General features: G+C 36.4%; 1 protein-coding gene and 1 long non-coding RNA gene across 24 annotated transcripts in view; one reads left to right on the plus strand and one right to left on the minus strand.

Moving 5' to 3' along the window:
* Nucleotides 1-257: 257 nt before the first annotated feature.
* On the minus strand, nt 258-1,148 carry LOC115432769 (uncharacterized). Its single transcript, XR_003937248.1, has 2 exons — nt 1,055-1,148; nt 258-384 (listed from the first exon to the last, which is right to left on the minus strand). It is a non-coding gene; the product is annotated as an uncharacterized LOC115432769 (long non-coding RNA).
* A 15,940-nt stretch (nt 1,149-17,088) lies between these two features.
* The window catches only part of ncam1a (neural cell adhesion molecule 1a), a 444,821-nt gene continuing 442,141 nt past the window's right edge, over nt 17,089-19,768 (plus strand). For 10 of the 23 annotated variants that reach the window (XM_030154161.1, XM_030154155.1, XM_030154157.1 and 7 more), the window contains exon 1: nt 17,090-17,339. In XM_030154161.1, coding sequence (XP_030010021.1) covers nt 17,282-17,339 — 58 coding nt within the window. In that variant the 5' untranslated portion in view covers nt 17,090-17,281. Of the gene's footprint in view, nt 17,340-19,768 lie in introns of all 23 variants that reach the window. The other 13 variants (XM_030154150.1, XM_030154151.1, XM_030154154.1 and 10 more) reach the window with 3 other exon arrangements.

Genomic DNA, 19,768 nt, shown 5'->3' on the forward strand with positions numbered 1-19,768 from the left:
GTCTGGGGTCACCAGAAATTTGTGATGTAAAAATGGGGTCACAAGCCAAAAAAGGTTGGGAACCACTGTTCTAGTCTCTCCTCTGCACAACTCTCAGGTGTGTCTGATTTGTAACTTTCCCTTCCCCCTCCTTACCAGTGATGTCATTTCCTGATCTCCTGTTTCCTGCTACAAGTCAATAACCTCAACAGGTTCTTTTCCACCAAAATACGAGAAACTTTTATTTCCAGGAACTTTTTTACCCAAGTAAAAAAAGTTCCTGGTAATCTGTGTACTTTGTGTTTCCATCACACTAAAAGTTCAGGGTAATTTATTCAAGTCAGGCTGATGATGTATGGTGGAGCGTTAAAAGAAACTGCAGTACAGTTCATATACATTCAGAAACTAAGCTCTAGCACAGGGGTGTCAAACTCACTTTAGTTCAGGGGCCACATTCAGCCTAATACAATATAAAGTGGGCCGGACCAGTAAAATAATATAAATAATAAGATGAGAACTGATAAATAATGTCAACTCCAAAGTTTTATCTATGTTTTTGAGTGAAAAAAGTAAAATTCCATAATGAAAATGTAATGGAAAATCTACGAACCGTACTTGAACATAACATGAACCTGAACATTTTTTAAAAAATAAGTCCAATTTTAAAAATATTATGCCTTAGTTTATCATTTATACATGTGCATCGCAATTTACAGATCACAGTGGATCTACAAATACATAAAACATTAAATAACAGGCAGAATATGTTTAAAATTCCACATACTTCTATTAAGACATTTCAGGTTGTTCATATTTGTTCAGGTTATTATACATTTTTGTGTAATTTAACTTTTTTACACTAAAACAAAGATGAAAATTTTCATGATTTATAGTTTATTATGATAGTATTTTACTGGTTCTGACCCACTTTAGATTAACTTGACCCTAAAATGATTTGAACATCCTTGATTGTTAATATCTTCAGTGTAATTTTTGCATTTCACTAATTCATCCCACGGGCCAGATTGGACCCTTTGACGGGCCGGATTTGGCTCCCGGGCCGCATGTTTGACACCTGTGCTCTAGCACAATAAAATGACGCAGTACTTTAAGTGGACGGTTTGGGTTTAACGTTTTGCCGGTTATTGAATCACTTAATCCATCTGGAAAACATTTTAATAAAGTTAACCATCATTACATTTCGTTAATTTTTATTTAAAAATGGTAGAACATGTATTTTCAACTTCTCAGTCATTAAACTAACTCAGGTCTAACTTTAAGTGTGATGGATGGTTCTTTTTCATTTGTGTTGTTTTATAGATATAGTCCAAGTTCAACTCTTAAGTTATACAGATTTACTCAAATGCCTACATTTAATTCTGCTGTATATTATATAAAAAAGTACTTATACTCTACTTATATTTTGATGCCTTGTAAATGAACAGACAATATTATGTTAATATCAAGACATTTAGTGTTGAATGGCTGTGAATTTAGTTACGTTAAATGAATGAATGTTGTTTCGTTTATCTGCAGCTGTCATTTCTCGTTTGTAGTAATAATAGTAATAGTAGTAGTAGGAGGAGGAGGAGGACCAGAAGGAGGAGGAGGAGGAAGAGTAGTAACGTCTACTGGCTCCCTAGCAGGAATAAACATCACTTCACCTCCTGTTCATGACATGACATTCACATCCATCATATGCTGTGATTTTATGTCAGTACTTTTCTCTGTAATATCATCAAAACTACTCTGCCCACACTTTGCTGTATCTCATCCCATTTTATTCTCTCCCATTATCTTAATTTTGTGTTTCATGGTTTTGAACAAACTATTAAGAAGGACTTTGACATTGATGTAGCTCCTTAAAGTGACTAATCCTCCTAACATTAATATTAATCAGGGCTCATGTTCTTACAAAATTGTGTTGCTAATAACATCACATTGTGATTTGCCACCACCTTAAATAACTCATGCAGGTTTCACTCTAGAGAACAGAAATCTCATCAGAACAAGAATGTATTTGCTCCCCGGGTGCCTGGAATAGCAGTCACCTGCTTGATTATCATAGTCTGCAGTGTGTGGCATGTTCCTGCATGTTCTAGTGATGGGTTATATGCAGAAGGTCAATTTCAGTGTGTTCTTCATCCTATTATTATTATTATTATTATTATTATTATTATTATTATTATTATTATTATTATTATTATTATTTTAACAACCAAGTGTAAATGCAAAGCTGTGATAGATAGATAGATAGATAGATAGATAGATAGATAGATAGATAGATAGATAGATAGATAGATAGATAGATAGATAGATAGATAGATAGATAGATAGATAGATAGATAGATAGATAGATTGATTGATTGGACGGACAGATGGACGGACAGATAGATAGTCTGAATGTAGATCACATTTTAGAACAAGAGTAAATGGGGTCAAATTGACAGGAACTGAAAGTGGGCTGATGTTCCCTGTTGAGTGTGACCCAGTACAGAACTTCAGAAGAGAGGAAGAGGAGAAGGAAGAGGAAGGGGAAGGGGAAGAGGAGGAGGATGAAGAAGAGGAAGAGGAGGATGAAGAAGAGGAGGAGGAAGAGGAAGAGAAGGTGGTGGAAGAAGAAGAAGAGGAGGAGGAATAGTAGCAGGAGGTGTGAGGGCTCCTACTTCAGCCTAATGATAACTGATTTTCCCATTTAACTGCCAACACTGGCCACTGATAGATGGAGCATCTGACTTTAATTGTGTTTGTGTGTGTGTGTGTGTGTGTGTGTGTGTGTGTGTGTGTGTGTGTGTTTGTTGTGTTGCATTGCGTTGCGTTGCGTTGCCAGGCTCAGTGCTGTGCCCAGCATGTTTTTATTACATTAATTACCTCCGCCAAGGAGGTTATGTTTTTGCCAGGGTTTGTTTGTTTGTTTGTTTGTTTGTTTGTTTGTTTGTTTGTTTGTTTGTTTGTCTGTCTGTTTGTTTGTCTGTTTGTCTGTCCGTTAGTGTGCAACATAACTCAAAAAGTTATGGACAGATTTGGATGAAATTTTCAGGGTTTGTTGGAAATGGGATAAGGAAGACATGATTAAATTTTGGTGGTGATCGGGGGTGGGGGGGCCCACAGGGGGGGCCCACAGGGGGGGCCCACAGGGGGGGCCACTGATCAGCCTTGGCGGAGGTCTGCGCTCTCCGAGTGCTTCTAGTTTCATAGTGTCATCAATAGACGTTATAGTGTAAAGGAAGCTGTTCTCTTTTATGCCATGTACACCAGGGAAGGAGCATTTACAGGGGTATGACAGTGTAAGTCTGATTTAACCCTGAGTGTCTAAAGGTGACAAAGTACATCATAAATAAGGCTTTAGTGTAGCCATCCAACTCCGTAGACAACAGACATGTTAGACAGAAGTCAACATAATGTGAGTCAAGTTGATCCCAAAGGCTGAGTCAGACCCAGTGCACTCCAGTGTTGTCCAAGAAAATCCATTTATTATCCATTAGTTAAATAAACAGCTAATTTCCCATTATGTGGAGTCCATTAGGTACGGTACTGTTTTGTTAATCTTTAGCAGGATCACAGCGTATGTCACCACCTCAAACATCTTCTTCCTCTGTGGAAAATTAAGCCTTATTGAGTGTTACTGACCAATACATAAGCTTGCATTGTGCTCATTTACTGCTTTTTAATTAACACAAACAGGGTATGGGTTGTGAACTGGTTGTCGGCAATGGTTTGGAAGCGGTTCAACTTATGGACACTCTAAGAACTAGTCTCGAAGGATCAGTTTATTACATCATTAGTAGAGAGATGAGCCAATCACAGTTACAAAAAACAGCTAACATTAGCCATTGTTACCAAGTTAGGGGCAATAAGTTAGAATTTTTAAAATACTACTGTTGGTAGAACATAGAATAATGTTCTAAGACTTTTTAGGGCAATAACATAATTGTTTGAACATTAAATTTGTGTTTAATTGAAACCAAATCTTTGGAGTTTGAAAAACAAAGAACTGGTGTCTACTCTGAAGTGGATCTGTGTGGGTAGAACAGGGGTGGTTTGGGAAAATATGGTTTTTAGTGTAGATGCAACAGCACCAAGCCCCCAAATCTACTCAACAAAATAAATATCAACAAAGTCTAGGCAGAGATAATCAGTAAAGGTGCAGCTAACTTATAACTTATAACATGGGTGCCTTGAGCTCTTAACATGATCTGCACTTTGAAATTTGGGTTAGGGTTAAGGTTGGTGCTTGTTTTTATTGAAAATAGCTCGGGGTAGAATTGTGTCTTTAATGCCTCCTTATAAACGAACTGTTTTAGTTGTACATGTAATTTAGTATACAGTAGTAAACATTTAAACACATGGTTCAGGCTGCCTTTTATGCCTTCCACTGCATTAACCTGTCATCTAAATGCATGTGTATTGTGCATTGGTGCATGAGGCCCAGCTCTTCCTACACCCAAACCCAAAAGTAAGTAAGTGAACTGAAGAGCCTCATTTCTGGGTGAATATTTGGACTGTATAAATGAGTCATTTTTATGTTACAGCAGACTCCCAAATAATGACATAAAGAATCTGCAGCTGTTTTTACTGTATTTTTTTAGATTCTTAAATCAGAGATAAACTGTGTTTTTCAGTTCAAGGCAACTTTGATATGTTATTCAGAGAATGTCCTCTTTTCAAAGGCGGTGCAGTAATTAGGCTGCACTCTTAAGTGTCTTTTAGCTCCCAAACTATTAGACTGAATTTCTTTAAACTGCGGCTCAGTTTGACAAAGAATGAATGGAATCAACACTGCCTATGTAGTTAAGCTGACTTTGTCAAGAATAAAAAATAATTTGTGTGCTATTCCTTCAGAGTTATATGTCATTAGGAAACATTTGGAAGATTCTATGTGTGTCAGAGAGGAGGAGAGGATTTTTTTGCATCTCTGAGCAGCTACGTGCAAGTCGAGTCTCAAAACATTTATGACAGTTCAATGATCTGCTGCAGGTTCATCTAGTCTTCTTAAAGCTATACTGTATGATGTGGCATTTTTGCATTTTTCTTTTGTCATCTTAAAATGCTCCTAATAAGTGTGTGTTAAACTAAAATGTAAAGAAAATCCACCAGGTATTGAAACAATTTTTTTTTTAATTTGCATACATTTCTGATAAAAGTCTGACCAATCATTTTATTCAGTCCGAATGAAATAATTGGCCGAGCCTGGCTGAGCCTCCTGTCAATCATCCATTACCTCCATCCCGCATCTGATATGTGTCCCTCTGAATCTGACGCTTCCTCATGTCACTGACCACAGTCTCCTGTCTAGGGATGTGTATGAATAGAACTCAAATGCACATAAAGGGAAAAAACAGATTTATTAACACAAAAAACAACCAAGGGGAACAAACAGAAGAACCCGACTGCAGTAGTCAGAGTCTGATGAATGAAGGATGGAGATAAAGTCCAGGAGTCTGGTGTACTGGACTAAACAGACAGGTCTGCACAAAGGTCAGCTTTTATGACCATAGGACTCATACACATACATGTGCATGGCGTCACACAATGTAGGATTATGTAGGATGATAAATGGATGGACTATGAAACCTCAAATGTCCACGGAAAATGTACAAATCCTCTGGGCACCTAATGGCCCAGGTGATGAGGTGCAGTGAAGACACTGGCCCAGCACTGCACAGACCAGACCCTTAAATACAGGGTCTACTGATGAAACAGGAGCCCAGCAGGTGGATGATGTATCTGATTACTGAGGGAGGGGTCTGCGGACACGTCAAAGCCGACTGGACGTCCACCTCCACCTCTGCTTCAACCGCGCACATCAGGTGAGAGGAGGAGAGCGTCAGAGCTCAGGCAGGGGGAAGTGGGCGGGGCTTTGGGGGAAGGTGGGTTGTTCATGTTCAAAAATTTACTAAGTGCTGTGAGAAATGCCGCATCAGTAAGTATAGCTTTAAAACACTGCACAGCTCTGTTTAAAGAATTCCAGGCACATACAGTATCATCATCAGTCCTTTATCTATTAGCACAGCAGCACTGACAAGTTAGAATGTAATAATGTGAAAAAGGTAAACACTTCATCAGTATGTATCAGACATGGTTTGCTCCAGTTTAAGGTAGTTCATAGGCTCCACATATATCAAATAACAAACTCGCCAAATGGTTTCCAGGAACTGACCAAAACTACCCAAGATTTAAACATGATCCAGGCACCCTTTGTCATATGTTCTGGGACTGCCAAATGCTAAGGGATTTCTGAGAGGGAGTTTTAACACCATTACAACAGTGCAAGAAATAAGAATTTCACCAAATCCTGTCACAGCTCTTTTTGGAATAGTACCACAGGATTGCAGGATTTCAGCTGCTCATTCCACTGTTGTGGCCTTTGCCACACTACTCGCATGGAGGTTTATTCTGCTGAGGTGGAAAAAGACTCTTCCGTCTCACAGACATTGGCTGATGGATTTGCTGCCACATCTAAAGGTGGATACACTTAGGTATACGACTCAAGGTTCAAACAATATGTTTAAAAAGCTCTGGAAACCATTCTTGATGTACTAAACCCTTAAATGTTTTTTTTTTTTTAAGTGTATGCATATTTATTATCTTTCTTTTTAACAAACTGATTTTACACCATTAATTTACCGTGTTTCAACACTAACTAATTTATTTTCTATTATCCATAGCGGGTGTCCAGGGCAATGGGTATAAACTTGGGTTTGTCCTTTGTAAATATCAAAAAATTAAAAAACAAAACAGAACAAAAAAATATATATTTATAATAATAATAAAGCAAAAAAGGCTACTGCAATGCAATGCAATAGAATAGAATAGAATAGAATAGAATAGAATAGATCTTTATTGTCACTATCACAGGAACAATGAAAACCAGTTTAGCAGCTCAGTTCAATTTAGCAGCAAAACACTGAAAAAATAAAATAAAATAAAAAATATCACAGAGCATTAAAGAAAAAGTAGGACTGTGCAAAGGCTTCGGAATAAAATATTAATACACGTGCTACTAAAGTAATACTAGAGCTCTTGAGATGAACAAAATGTACAGAAAGAAAATACAAAAGCTAACTCTGTACTACAGATGAGAGATATGTACAATGAAAAGGACATATACAGGCAGTACTAAGATATTGAAAAAATATTGAAATATTGAGAAAAAAAAAAAAAAGACATGATACAATATAAAATGAAATACAATATGTCTGTAAGGCCTTGGTCTGTGAAAGTAACATAAGAGAATCAAAACAGCCTTTTTAATCCATGAAGACCCAGAAATATTTTTTGTGCTGATGTCCAAATTAATTTTTCTCTACATTTAATCATGATCAAGTGATTTGTCACTAAATATTATAATTCACTGATCATGTAGGTAAATAAAAACTTCGAATAAATTCAAAGGTTATTGGATAAAAATCAGATAAAAAAAAATAGGAGAAAATAGTTTGATGTTTTGGGGTTTTTTTTTCAACAAAATCAATCATTAACCAAATGTGTCCATCCACTGTCATTTGTCAAACTCTATGGGTTTTACTGGTGAATCAATGTTGTAGACGATGGCGGTGTTTCCACGTTCACTATAGAGCCTCTGAACGTCCAAATGGGTCATATCTGATGACCATGAAAAGATGACAAATTGTATTTTACACCAATTATTTACATGTATTGATAGTGTGGCAGTAGTGATATAGAGAGGCTGATTATAGTAATAATTAATAACAAGAATGATAGTAAATTTTAACACCAGAGTTGCAGATATACTGTTGCTAGACAACGCCACCCTGGGAATTTCACCTAGAGGATGTACATGTACCTTTAAGGACACACAGGCTCAAGTTTACACAATGGGCAGCAGACAGTTCCATTCTACTTTACAAAGTTTGTTGACAATTCTTTTAAAACAGTTTATTTTAGAAAAAAACCCGATAAAGTCCAACATCAATGAAAATGTGCAGAATGTACAAGTCTTATGTTCATATTGTGGCCTGTGTCTCCAAAAAGCCAAGATGGTGACACCTAAATACAATCTTCCATATCCATATGTCCTTTATATCAGTCTTAGGCTATATTCAAATACAGACTGTAACAGCTGTACTTTTTCTGTTTTCTGCAGTGGAAGGAACACTAACTAAAGCAGCAGTTCTGTTAATGTTAGACCGAGAAAGAAACCAACAGTGGAGTTGAACGGTGTTTGAAACCCACGGTGCTGCAGGAGCAGAAAGCAATGGATAAATTAATAAAGAAATAAGTATTGTGTTTACTCAGTTCAGTTTACAAAAGAAAGACTTGGTTTAGTATGAGCGAGGGCTGCTGCTCTGGAACAATTTACCTTAACATTCGATTTTAGAGCAGAATAAGTTAAACTATTGCTTTTTGATGCCCAGAGTGAGCACAGCTGCATGCTACATTCAGTCTGTCAGCCTTTTCAATGTGCAGTTAAAAAAAAAAAAAAAAAGAAAAAAAAAACCTAAAAGTATTTGGGCTGTGAATAAGAGGGATTTGCTGCTGCTCCCACTTCATGATGGCATCTTTATTCACAAAATTCACAGTCTGAAATGAATGGAACTGCATCAGCGGGTTAGAAAGCAGGATGATGAGGAAACAGGTGCATCTTCAGGGTTTCACACAAGCTCTGAATTATGAATTATAATGTGGAAGGAGAAGGCACATCACAACAACCAATACACCTTACGTTGGTCTGTACGTCTCAGCTGTTACAAACAAATATCAATAGTTTTTACATATTAGTGGATCTAAACTAGGCAGATAAAATGAAAATAAATGGAATGGTCATGATCCAGAACTTAAGTCTTGCTGTGCTTGTTCTAGAGATGACAGTGAACAGAAACCTGTAACAAACAGATGTGACGTCAATCTGCCTATTTCTAACAGCTTGAGATGGAGAGATGATAGATAGATAGATAGATAGATAGATAGATAGATAGATAGATAGATAGATAGATAGATAGATAGATAGATAGATAGATAGATAGATAGATAGATAGATAGATAGATAGATAGATAGATAGATAGATAGATAGATAGATAGATAGATAGATAGATAGATAGATAGATAGATAGATAGATAGATAGATAGATAGATAGATAGATAGATAGATAGATAGATAGATAGATAGATGCAACCTCCTTCAACCTGTGGATATAATAAGAAGGAATAAACACCTTATACATGAGAAAGAAAAAGAACACTAAGTTAGAAATAATAGAATCACATCCCTTGAAACCCTTCACAAATGAAATGATACGCAGTTGAACTGGAGTTATGTAAGTCATTTTCAATTCAGAAGTAGATTTCCATTTGTCATTTAATTTGCAGTTTGTTTCTTCCCTGGTCAGATCTTCTGATGAACAGACATTGAGGGTAAGACTGAGAGGCTGCAGAAGAATGTGATGAAGAACCCCAAAGATGATGTGAAGACAGTTTGTCTCCAGAGAAGCTTTGTCAAATCTGAGAAAATGAAAGATCTAATTTAAGAGGCAATAATGGGAAGTGTGGTATTCAGTTTTCAGGGCTTTTTATGGTTTTGGACATCATTATTTTGACAAGAAAGAGGAGAGAAGAGAGAGGAGAGAGTAGAAAGGGAAACTAAATAGACTTATTAGCATTTTCAAATTGTGCATCAAAAAATTATATATATATATATATATATATATATATATATATATATATATATATATATATATATATATATATATATATATATATACACATACATATAACATTTGCACATTTACACTTAAGAGGAAGAATCAAAAAAGGTAAATCATCATCAGATCATCATTCGAAAACTGACTGCCTGTTCCACCTCATCCACCCTCATCTGCCTTCTCTCATGTATTTTGTTTTCTCGTATTTGTCTCTGTGTTTTTTTCTTAGATTACCATTTAGTATTAACTCCATACCCATTTGATGTGTGTTCGTCCCTTGGCTGTTTATTGTAAAGTGTCTTTGAGTATTTAGAAAAGTGCTATATAAAACCGATGTATTATTTTATTATCATTATTATTAAGTAAATAAACAGAAATTACTAATTAGATGGAAACAGCAGTTTCAGAAAGAAATACTAGACACAATGATGTTTCAACAACGTTAGAGTGGGGGGGGGGGCTTATTTCAGAAAAATTTTCAGATTCAACTTTAGCCCTGATTTTCTGATGCAACAAGATGTTCTAAGCACTCCTGTGTAATTTTTTTTTTTTAATTTCCATCCAAACGCCCACCTCCCACCCCGAAAATTATTTTTTCAACCCTGAAAATGTGGGTTTTTTGTCAATTTTCAAACCGTCTTCACTTTTGATAAAGTACGATGTAACAATCTGTTCATGCTGGGCCCTTAAATGTTTCTTGTGAGACATGTCATGTCTTCAGAGTGCTTTCCACTACAAAAAGTGTAGTGTCAAGGTCAAATTATAGGTGAAAGGTCACCCAAATGGTCAAAAATGCATATTTCATGGACTTAAGCTGTTAATGTGGGTTCTTCCACATGTTGGGCTCAGGTTCTCTCCTCAGAAAACATCTATTGACCACAAACAACTGACATTCAATAAGACACATTAAACACAACTATTTACTCAATGTATTCTCCATATAGACATGTCAAAAACAACAAATAGTAGTTTCTCATGACTTTGCAATTTACATATATATATATATATATATATATATATATATATATATATATATATATATATATATATATATATATATATATATATATATATATATATATATATATATATATGAATGAATGAAGTGTTAGTGATTCCCACCAAAATGTGTGCTAATGTTTCCCACCACACTAATGGCGGCAAATTCAAATGGAATGTACATGTTGCAATGTTTAGTCTGTAGTGTGGCTTTGAAAGAGCCAAAGGCCTTGGGGGATCCCACCAGGAAACCAGAGGGAAGAGAACTTAGGACATAATTGATAAAATGTCAGAATGGTATGAATTTTTGAAAAAAACTAGGCATTTTGGTGACCTTTAACCTACAACATGACCTTGACATTAGACTTTTCATAGTACAAAGTACTCTTATGATACAATATGGCACTTACAAGATCATTAAATGACCCATCATGAACATACTTATACACTGCAGTGGACGAAAGAATGGAGAAGCTGTGAAAGTTGCGATTTTCAGAGTTTAAAAAGTAATTTTCGGAGTAGGGGGGGGTTTTGGACGAAAATTTCCAAAAAATTACACAGGAGTGCTTAGAACATCTTGTTGCATTAGAAAATCAGGGCTAATGTGGTATTTGATATTAAGCCCCCTCCCCTCAGTTATAGGATCCAGACCATGGGTTCACTTCAGGGGGCAAAAGCTGAGGCAACTTCAGGTGTTTGTTTCTGTCCACTCCTCCATCAACAGCTCAGCTCATCTGCACTGAATTTAGAAACTGAAATGTGTAAACACTGAATGGGTTTCATACATGACACAAAGATCTGCTAGACTTACATTGCTTTCTGGTCTGTAACTGGTCGGAGTTACACCAACAAACTGAACTGACATTTGTCATTCAGGTATTCAGGTTGTGTCAAATAAAAATGAATAAATGCATCAGTTAAAAACTGCTCATAGCTGGAAAGTGTGACTTATTTAGTACTGGTGAACTTACTGTTTACTACTGAGCGGAGGCTGACAACATGAAGGACATCAGGATCAGTATCAGTAGATGGGTGGTGGTGGTGGGGGTTAACTCAGAGCACGTTAAGTCAGTTTAATAAATGAACGGTAATGAATGGACATTTTGACAATTTATGGAAAATTTTCATGAGCTGGCATCTTCTGCCAATTTTATCTGAATTACCCATAGTTCATAATGTGAGGATAAAAAACATGAGCCTACCAGAGAAAAGCAGCCACTATTGGGTGGGGTGTACACCAACATTTATATAGAAATACTACACTGATAAGAGTTCAAGATGACTCATGGATGTGTATTAAGTCAAAGGATTGTAAGGATATAATTATCAATAATATCATTATCACTTTTCCTTTCAAGATGCTGCACAAAAGGTGTACAGATGAGTCGACAGCTGCAGCTATCCGTTATTTTTGTAATTGATTGAATCTATCAAATATTTTCTTCGATTCAACTGAAAGAATATTTGTATAGGCCAAAAAATACAACAGTCAGCTGACATCTATAAACAACATATGCACTGCAGTCTTCAACACATTTGTATCTGACTTACTAACAACTAACAACTTATGATGGAACTAACATACAACTTTGTGTTGATCCTGGCGTCATGTGCGTCACAATAAGCAACTGTGTGAAACACAACAGTGGAACCAATGTTCAGCAGCAGCATAATTATGGAAACGATGTTTCAATCCAGGGGACTGGTAATCAAATAATGTTTTTAATTGATTCACGTTGATTAATGAATTAATCGTTTCAGCTCTAGTTGATACAGAGTTTTCATAGAAGTGAGAGAGTAACACTGATACAAATTTCCACCTGAAAGGACAGCACAACAAAACAAATGACAAAAATTACATAAAAGATGAAGGAACATGAAAATGACATGAAAAATCAGTAACATACAGCGTAGCCTACTGTGTGAGGAATACTGATGTGTGCTCATTAAAATCTGTAAGGAATTAAGAATTATTCACACTTTTATCTCTAAATACACACTTTATTAGTTATCAATTTAATGTCCTTCTCTAGTTCTAGTGAGTGTGAGCTGCAATTTATGGTAACAAAGAGAAAAACACAAAAATGAAGAAAACTATGATAAATGATGTAACATGACAATAAAGATGAAACGAAAAGATGAACAAGGCACAACAAAAATGGAAATTATGCCAAAGATTTAAGAGGACAAACATGGTGCAATAAATAAAAAATTACATAAAAGACCTAAAACATGAAAACATCATAAAGGATGAATGAAAAGACAAGGTAAAAGACACAACTAGAAGATAATGATGTAAAACATGAAACAAGATGTAGGAAGCGGAAAACACCATTAAAATGACACAGCAAGATAAAAAAAATTAACAGGATGAAACATTCCACCTCATCAGTGAGTGTGTACTTTTTCTATTTGACAGAATGTGAATTGGTTCTTCAGCTTTTACCACCGTCTTTTCTTTTTTACACAAATATCTGTCCTTTCTCCGATCAGCAGAGGTGGCTGCTGATCTTTCAGGTTTACGTAAATAAAACAAAATCTAATGAATTATAAATGACAGTAACAGTCTGAAACCACAACAGACGCCATATCCATGTGGGCTGCTTTAGAACAAGATGTGCCCATGAGGACTCATTAAAATATGTCAGAAATTATCTTTTAGGATTTCTTTTTCTTGTGAATGGTGCTTTAATTAATTGGCGGTTTAGAGTCCTTAATCTTTAATCTGGAGTTTGTCGCAAAAAAGAAAGAAAAGCCAAGAGATGTGAACAATGGAACAGATAAAACAGGATGAAGGCAAGACAAGATGAAAAGACAAAAAATATGCGACATGAAAAAAATGACAAGACATGTGTAACAAGATAAAAAAAAAAAAAAAAAAAGCATGTACTTAATGTCATGGATGCAATAAATCAGGGGTGTCAAGTTCATTTTCAGGGGCCACATAACTACCAGTAAAATAATAACATAATAACCTATAGGTAATGACCACTCCAAATTTTTAAGCTTGTTTTAGTCTGAAAAAAAAAAAAAGTAAAATTTCATAACAAAAATGTAAATAACCTGAACAGCCATGAAGAACCTGAAATTTGTTCAGAAAAATCAGTGCAATTTCTACAATATTTTGTTTCAACTTATCATTAACACAACTTACAGATCACAGTGGAACTACAAATGCACAAAGCATTTAGTAACAGGCAGAATGTTGTTGAAATTGCACATACTTTTCTTAAGAAATTTCAGGTTATGAACATTAGTTCAGGGTATTCACATTTTATTATTCTTGCACTTGTTTTTCCTTTGTATTTTATTTGTTGTCTGTTTATCCTTTACTGTACAGTGTCCTTGGGTTTTGTGAAAGATGCTTACAAATTAAATGTATTATTATTATTATTATGATGATGATGATGATTATTATTATTACATTGAAAGGATAGTTTGTGAATGTAAATATTTTCAGAAAATAATTTTACTTCTTTTGCATTTAATTGAGTTTAAAATGTGGAGATGTCATTACTTATAGGTTATTATGTTATTATTTCACTTGACATCACATTGGACTGCATATGGCCCCAGAACTAACAAAAGCTTGTCACCATTTACATTTAATATGTTCAGTGTAATTTTTGCACTTTGCACATTCATCTCACGGACCAGATACTTTGGCGGCTGGTTTTTGCTCACAGGGGTATGTATGACACCCCTGCAAATAAAAGAATGAAAGATGCAACATTATCAAAACAACATAAAATGTGCAACAATATGAGGGCTCTACTTTCATGAATATGGATGTAAGATGACAAAAAGGAAACAGCTGTGATCAGTGGAGGACACTGGTAGATTTTAGATACTGGTGTCTGTATGTGTACAAACTTTTCTGGTTTATATGAAAGGGCCAGTGCACATTAATAATCACTGCTGTAAAAATGTCAGAGATAGACAAAAAGCTGTGACATTTTTTGTCTGTTGTCCTTGGATAGATTTACAGGGTCACCCAAAAAATAAAAGTATAAAAGAAAAAATAAAGTAGTATGCGCTTCACTGAATCAAAAAAACATAAAATGTGGAGGTAAATAAAGGAATCAGGTTCTCATCAAGGACAGAGAGTGAATACATGAAAAATGCACAAGTAAAATAGCATCCGATGATGCACTGGGGTTTTAACACTGAGCAGATTGAGTTTCAATGACAAAGACTCTCCCCTATAGGTATGAAAGAACAATTCATGCATTGTCAGACTTGTTTCTACCTACTGTGTTTTTGCATGACTTACTTTTCAAAACTCACTATACATTTTTTGTGCAACAGTTATTGTTGCTCTCATGTTCTTCAAACAAATAGATAAGATGAAAATTACAGTTATACTGATTATTTATAAGCATGCATAAGCAATAATAAAAGGGGAATACTGTTGTTAATAAAAACATAATCCACAATTCCATATGAGACAATACAGGAGATGCAGGTGAAAATGAAATAAACTGAAATGAAAAGCCATTAATGCAGTGTTTTTCAACCTTGGAGTCAGGACCCCATGTGGGGTCACCTGGAATTCAAATGGGGTCACCTGAAATTTCTAGTAATTGATAAAAATAAAACATAAACAAAACTTACTAATAAAAGGAATATGGTGAGTTGATAGAGACAATCACAAAACATAATAGATGTGACAAACTGTGAAGCTGAAACTGAAGCACTGTGGTTCTGTTTATCTGTCAAATGTTCAATGTGGTCAGTTTCAGATGCTGCAGCTCTTTCATAATTCATAGTTTGAGTTATTGTTTGTTCAGTATTAATTTGCAGCCTTGTAAATACAAGCTGGACTGACTGTACATATCCTGACCAAGGAAAATAAAATTTTCACTTTGTGCAGTAATCTACACCTGGCTTTTCTGCCTCCGTCCAAAATAATGTACATTATATAGACAAAATGTCATCCAAAATTGACATTTATTTGCCACATAGTATATAGCAAACTATTACATGATCAAAAACAATTTTTTTTTTTTGCAAAAAAAAAAAAAAGTCTCCGTTTTGAATGTCTGGGGTAGCCAGAAATTTGTGATGTAAAAATGGGGTCATGAGCCAAAAAAGGTTAGGAGCCACTGCATTAAATAAAATATGGACTAAATCAAGGCCACATCACTTTCCTCATGTACATTTTACTGGCATATGCATTAAGAAAACATACACAGAGCACAATAAGACATGAATGTGGAGGACAGACTGTAACAGCAGCTTCTCAAAGAACTGAAACAATAAATGAACCAAAAGTGAGATTTTATTTTATTGTAAATTACAATGTATTACATTGTAATACTCCATGACAGGGTACACTACAGACTGTAACCTCCGGTGGGATATTTTCATTTTTCTATGAATGTTTTTTCCTTTGGAATAGTTTGACAGTTTAGTTTTGTTTGAACACTTAAAATCATGTGTTGACACAGAGTTTGAAATAACAATGAATAGTTTGGGTGTTTTTGTGGATCTTTGCTGAATCCATTTACATATAAACAGGAGGAGGGGGCTGTTTTTTGGCCATGTAGGCTATAATATTCTAGATCATCAGAGGTGATGAACTCCTCACATAGTTTCTGAAATTCTAAAAAAAAAAAAAAAAGAAAGAAAAAGACAGTAACAGATTGAAACAACAGCAAAGCCTATGTTGATGAGGACACATTAACCCTTAAAGACCCAAATATCCACCACCAACCAGAACCATCTACTGTTGTAAACTGTCTAATACCTGTTGATCCACTAATCCTATTAACACATGTAAATAATTGGTGTAAAATGTAGTTTGTCATCTTTTGATGATACTTAACTTGAGGTACTTGTTTTCATATTCAGTTAATGATGATAAGTCACTTTTTCTTCAGTTGTCCCTGTTTTGATATAATTACTTTTAAATTTACTGAGTTTTCATGAACATCTACATGATCAGTGAATTACATTTAGGAAAATACATGACAAAAATGCAAAATACAGAGGTTAATATTATAATAAATTGTGATAAATAATTTAGGAAAGGCTGAAAAGAGAGAGAAAATCACTTGCTCCAAAAGTAGCTCTAGGTCTTTATGGGTTAAAATCTGTCAGGAATTATCTTTTTTTTTTGTTATTGTTAATATCGCATCTTTTATGTGAATGACGTGTTTAATTAGTGGTCAGTTTTAGTCCTGATCCGGTTCTCTATGTCTGTAAACCGTTCTTTATAATCTCAGTAATCCGAATCCCAGTCTGTTGACCATCTGCTGTCTACACTGACGGCTCGCGCACTACTTTGTTCCAGCGTTCACCTCAGCCCGCCCCCTCCGCGCGCGGGTGTGTGTGTGTGCGCGCGCGTGCCCCCCCGCATCCATGAGTGCGCACCGGGCGGAGTAATTCGGGCTCCGCGAGCGTGTGCGCGTGTGAGAGTGCGTGCTACGGCTGCTGCTGCTGCTGCTGCTGCTGGTTGTCACTCATTGTGCTTCGAACACGGGTAGCGACAAGGACCAAAAACCCCTGTCCGTCCGTCCATCCGTCTGTCCGTGCGTCCGTCCGTCCGGTACCGGTCTGTCCGTCTGTGGAACACCGTATCTGGTTTTCATTCACCTCGGCGGGTTTAAAGTGAGAAATATCTGTGACTGATTTTACAATGCTTCAGAGAATCCCGGAGCTCCTGTGGGGTCTGCTGCTCCTCCTCGGCTGTGCAGGTAAGGACTATTTAGTCTATTTCTGTTTGTTCCTGTGTGTTTTATTACTGTGGTTGGGGTTCGGACCCGGGAGGTGTTTGGATGCGGGCCGGACCAGCGGCTCCATCCTCTGGGCATCTCCGGTCTCTGACTCCGGGACAGTTCGGCTTCTGCCGCCGGAGCTCGCGCTCTGCAGTGACATTCAGCAGCAAAAGTTTTACCCCTCGGATTTTTTGGCTGCGCACGAGACGAATAAAACCCCGAGCATAAAAACCAGCTGGTCTGTGGTTCTGATAGTGTGAGATTTGAAAATGTCCGCGCGCTCACTCTGTGCACCATCATCATCACCTCCATCATCATCTTCATCTTCATCATTATGACTGCCTGTTTGGCTTGCGTTGGAAAATAAACTACACATGGTGTGTTCATGTGTAAGTTGTGCATCTGGAGTTGGATGCTGGCGGGGGTTTGGACCGGATTCGGGGCAGGAGAAAGATGAGGGGGATGAGGAAGGGGGGGGGGGGGCTTTTGTTATTGTCAACAAATAAACAAACAAACAAACAAACCAACCAACAAACAAACAGTCCTGAATATGCTTTACGCGCTCTGCTGTTTTGCGTCCAGTACGCTTTTTTACAGACAGTTCAGTTTAGTTTGAAAGGTCACAGAGCACGGACACATCACATCCATATGATCCATGTGTTCCATGTGATCCGCACTCAGCCTCCTCTCCTTCCCCCTCTGCGGGTGCTGCCTCTGGGTCGGACCTGCGGTGACGCACCAGGGACGAGGACGGAGCAGCGGTGGGGATGCCTTACAGACTGGATGAAAAAAACAAACAAAAAAATAAAAAACAAAACAGGTATATGGAGGTTTTATCAGGAAGGAAACAAGCATGACTGCGTGTGTTTTCTGGACTGTGCTGGACTGGATCCTCTGGTCGGTGGCGGATTTGGCCCGAATTCAAACAGGATCCAGCTCAGATGTGTCAATGTGTGAATCCGGAATAAAACCCGGTCCAGTGTGGCTTATTTGTGCATCAGTCGGTCACATGGACTCACTGATTTTTTCCTCTTAAGTTCCAGCGCAGTTTTTTTTGAGTTGATTGGATGTTTTTTTATTTACTGGTTTGGAGGGAAGTCGACCCCCTCTCTGTTCCACTGAATAGACATTCAATGTACACACAATAGGATCCAGTCCCAGACCCCCTATATATGGCGGGAGGGCACCCCATAAACTCACCCCAACCCCTCCCCTTCTCCCCCCTGCATCTGCCCCCCCATCTACCGGTACTGAGCTGCTCCTGAGGCCCCCCAGGGATCCTTGGAGGGAGGGAGGAACACTTTAATTTAGCAATAATTTCATTAATCAGATATTATTTCAAGTGTATATACAGGAAGAGTTTTCCAACGCCAGGAAACATAAGCCATAATAATAATAATAATAATAATAATGGTAAATGATAATAAATAATATGTATGTATGTACAGAAAAAGTAATTTAATAGCAGATTCTCTTTTATATTCCCTGTTTCACTCTTGATCTTAATGATGTGAAGAAAAGCCATAATACATTTAGAATAAAGTCAAAACATCAGTAGAATAAAAAAAAAAAAAAAATCCGACATAAAACTTGTAGTTACAAAAATGTTCACATTAAGAGAATAAAGTTGCAGTATTTTGTTAAGTCACAACATTTTGAAAAATTGTAGGAAAACAAACTCATCCTAAAACGAGTAAAATCATATAGTTTATCACACTTTTTCCACAATAAAAAAAATAGTTGTTTGTAGATTATGCTGGGAGCTAATATTATGAAAATAAAGTCATATTTTTTTTTTTTTACCCAAAACATAAAACATTACAGGAATTAAGTTATTTATATTATGTATTTTTAAAATTGCAAGAAAGAGACATTATTGCAAGAATGAAATCATAATTGCCTTTTTTTTTTTTTTTTTTAACTTTTTCTCAAATTATTCCAAATTTATTCCTGTAACTTCTTTCTTTCTTTCTTTCTTTCTTTCTTTCTTTCTTTCTTTCTTTCTTTCTTTCTTTCTTTCTTTTTCTTAAAACACTGTGCTTTTATCATTAAATATTCCATTTCCCCCCTCTTTGGAGCTAATAGTGCTTTGTAAGGGACCTTAGTACAGAACTTGCACTGATGTTTGAGTCGTCAGGATCAATAACTTAATACACTGAAAAAAACAGAATGTGACTGTGATGATGCAACAGAGCTAACATCTGAAACACTGAAGACTCTTCACCTTCAGTGTGAATCAGTCACATGATCGATGATATCACGGTCTGGGCTGTTCTTGATCCAGTTCTGGATGCAGGTGGAGGCTTATCAGAGCTTAAAATGGGTTTTGTTGAGGTGTGGATTCTGTGGTTTCACTGTGGCTGTGGCTGGATGTTTAAGCGTAGACCAAATGTGACTGATCGTATTTG

The sequence above is a fragment of the Sphaeramia orbicularis genome, chromosome 14 (assembly GCF_902148855.1).
Source record: "Sphaeramia orbicularis chromosome 14, fSphaOr1.1, whole genome shotgun sequence".
In the NCBI taxonomy this organism is placed as follows: Eukaryota; Metazoa; Chordata; class Actinopteri; order Kurtiformes; family Apogonidae; genus Sphaeramia; species Sphaeramia orbicularis.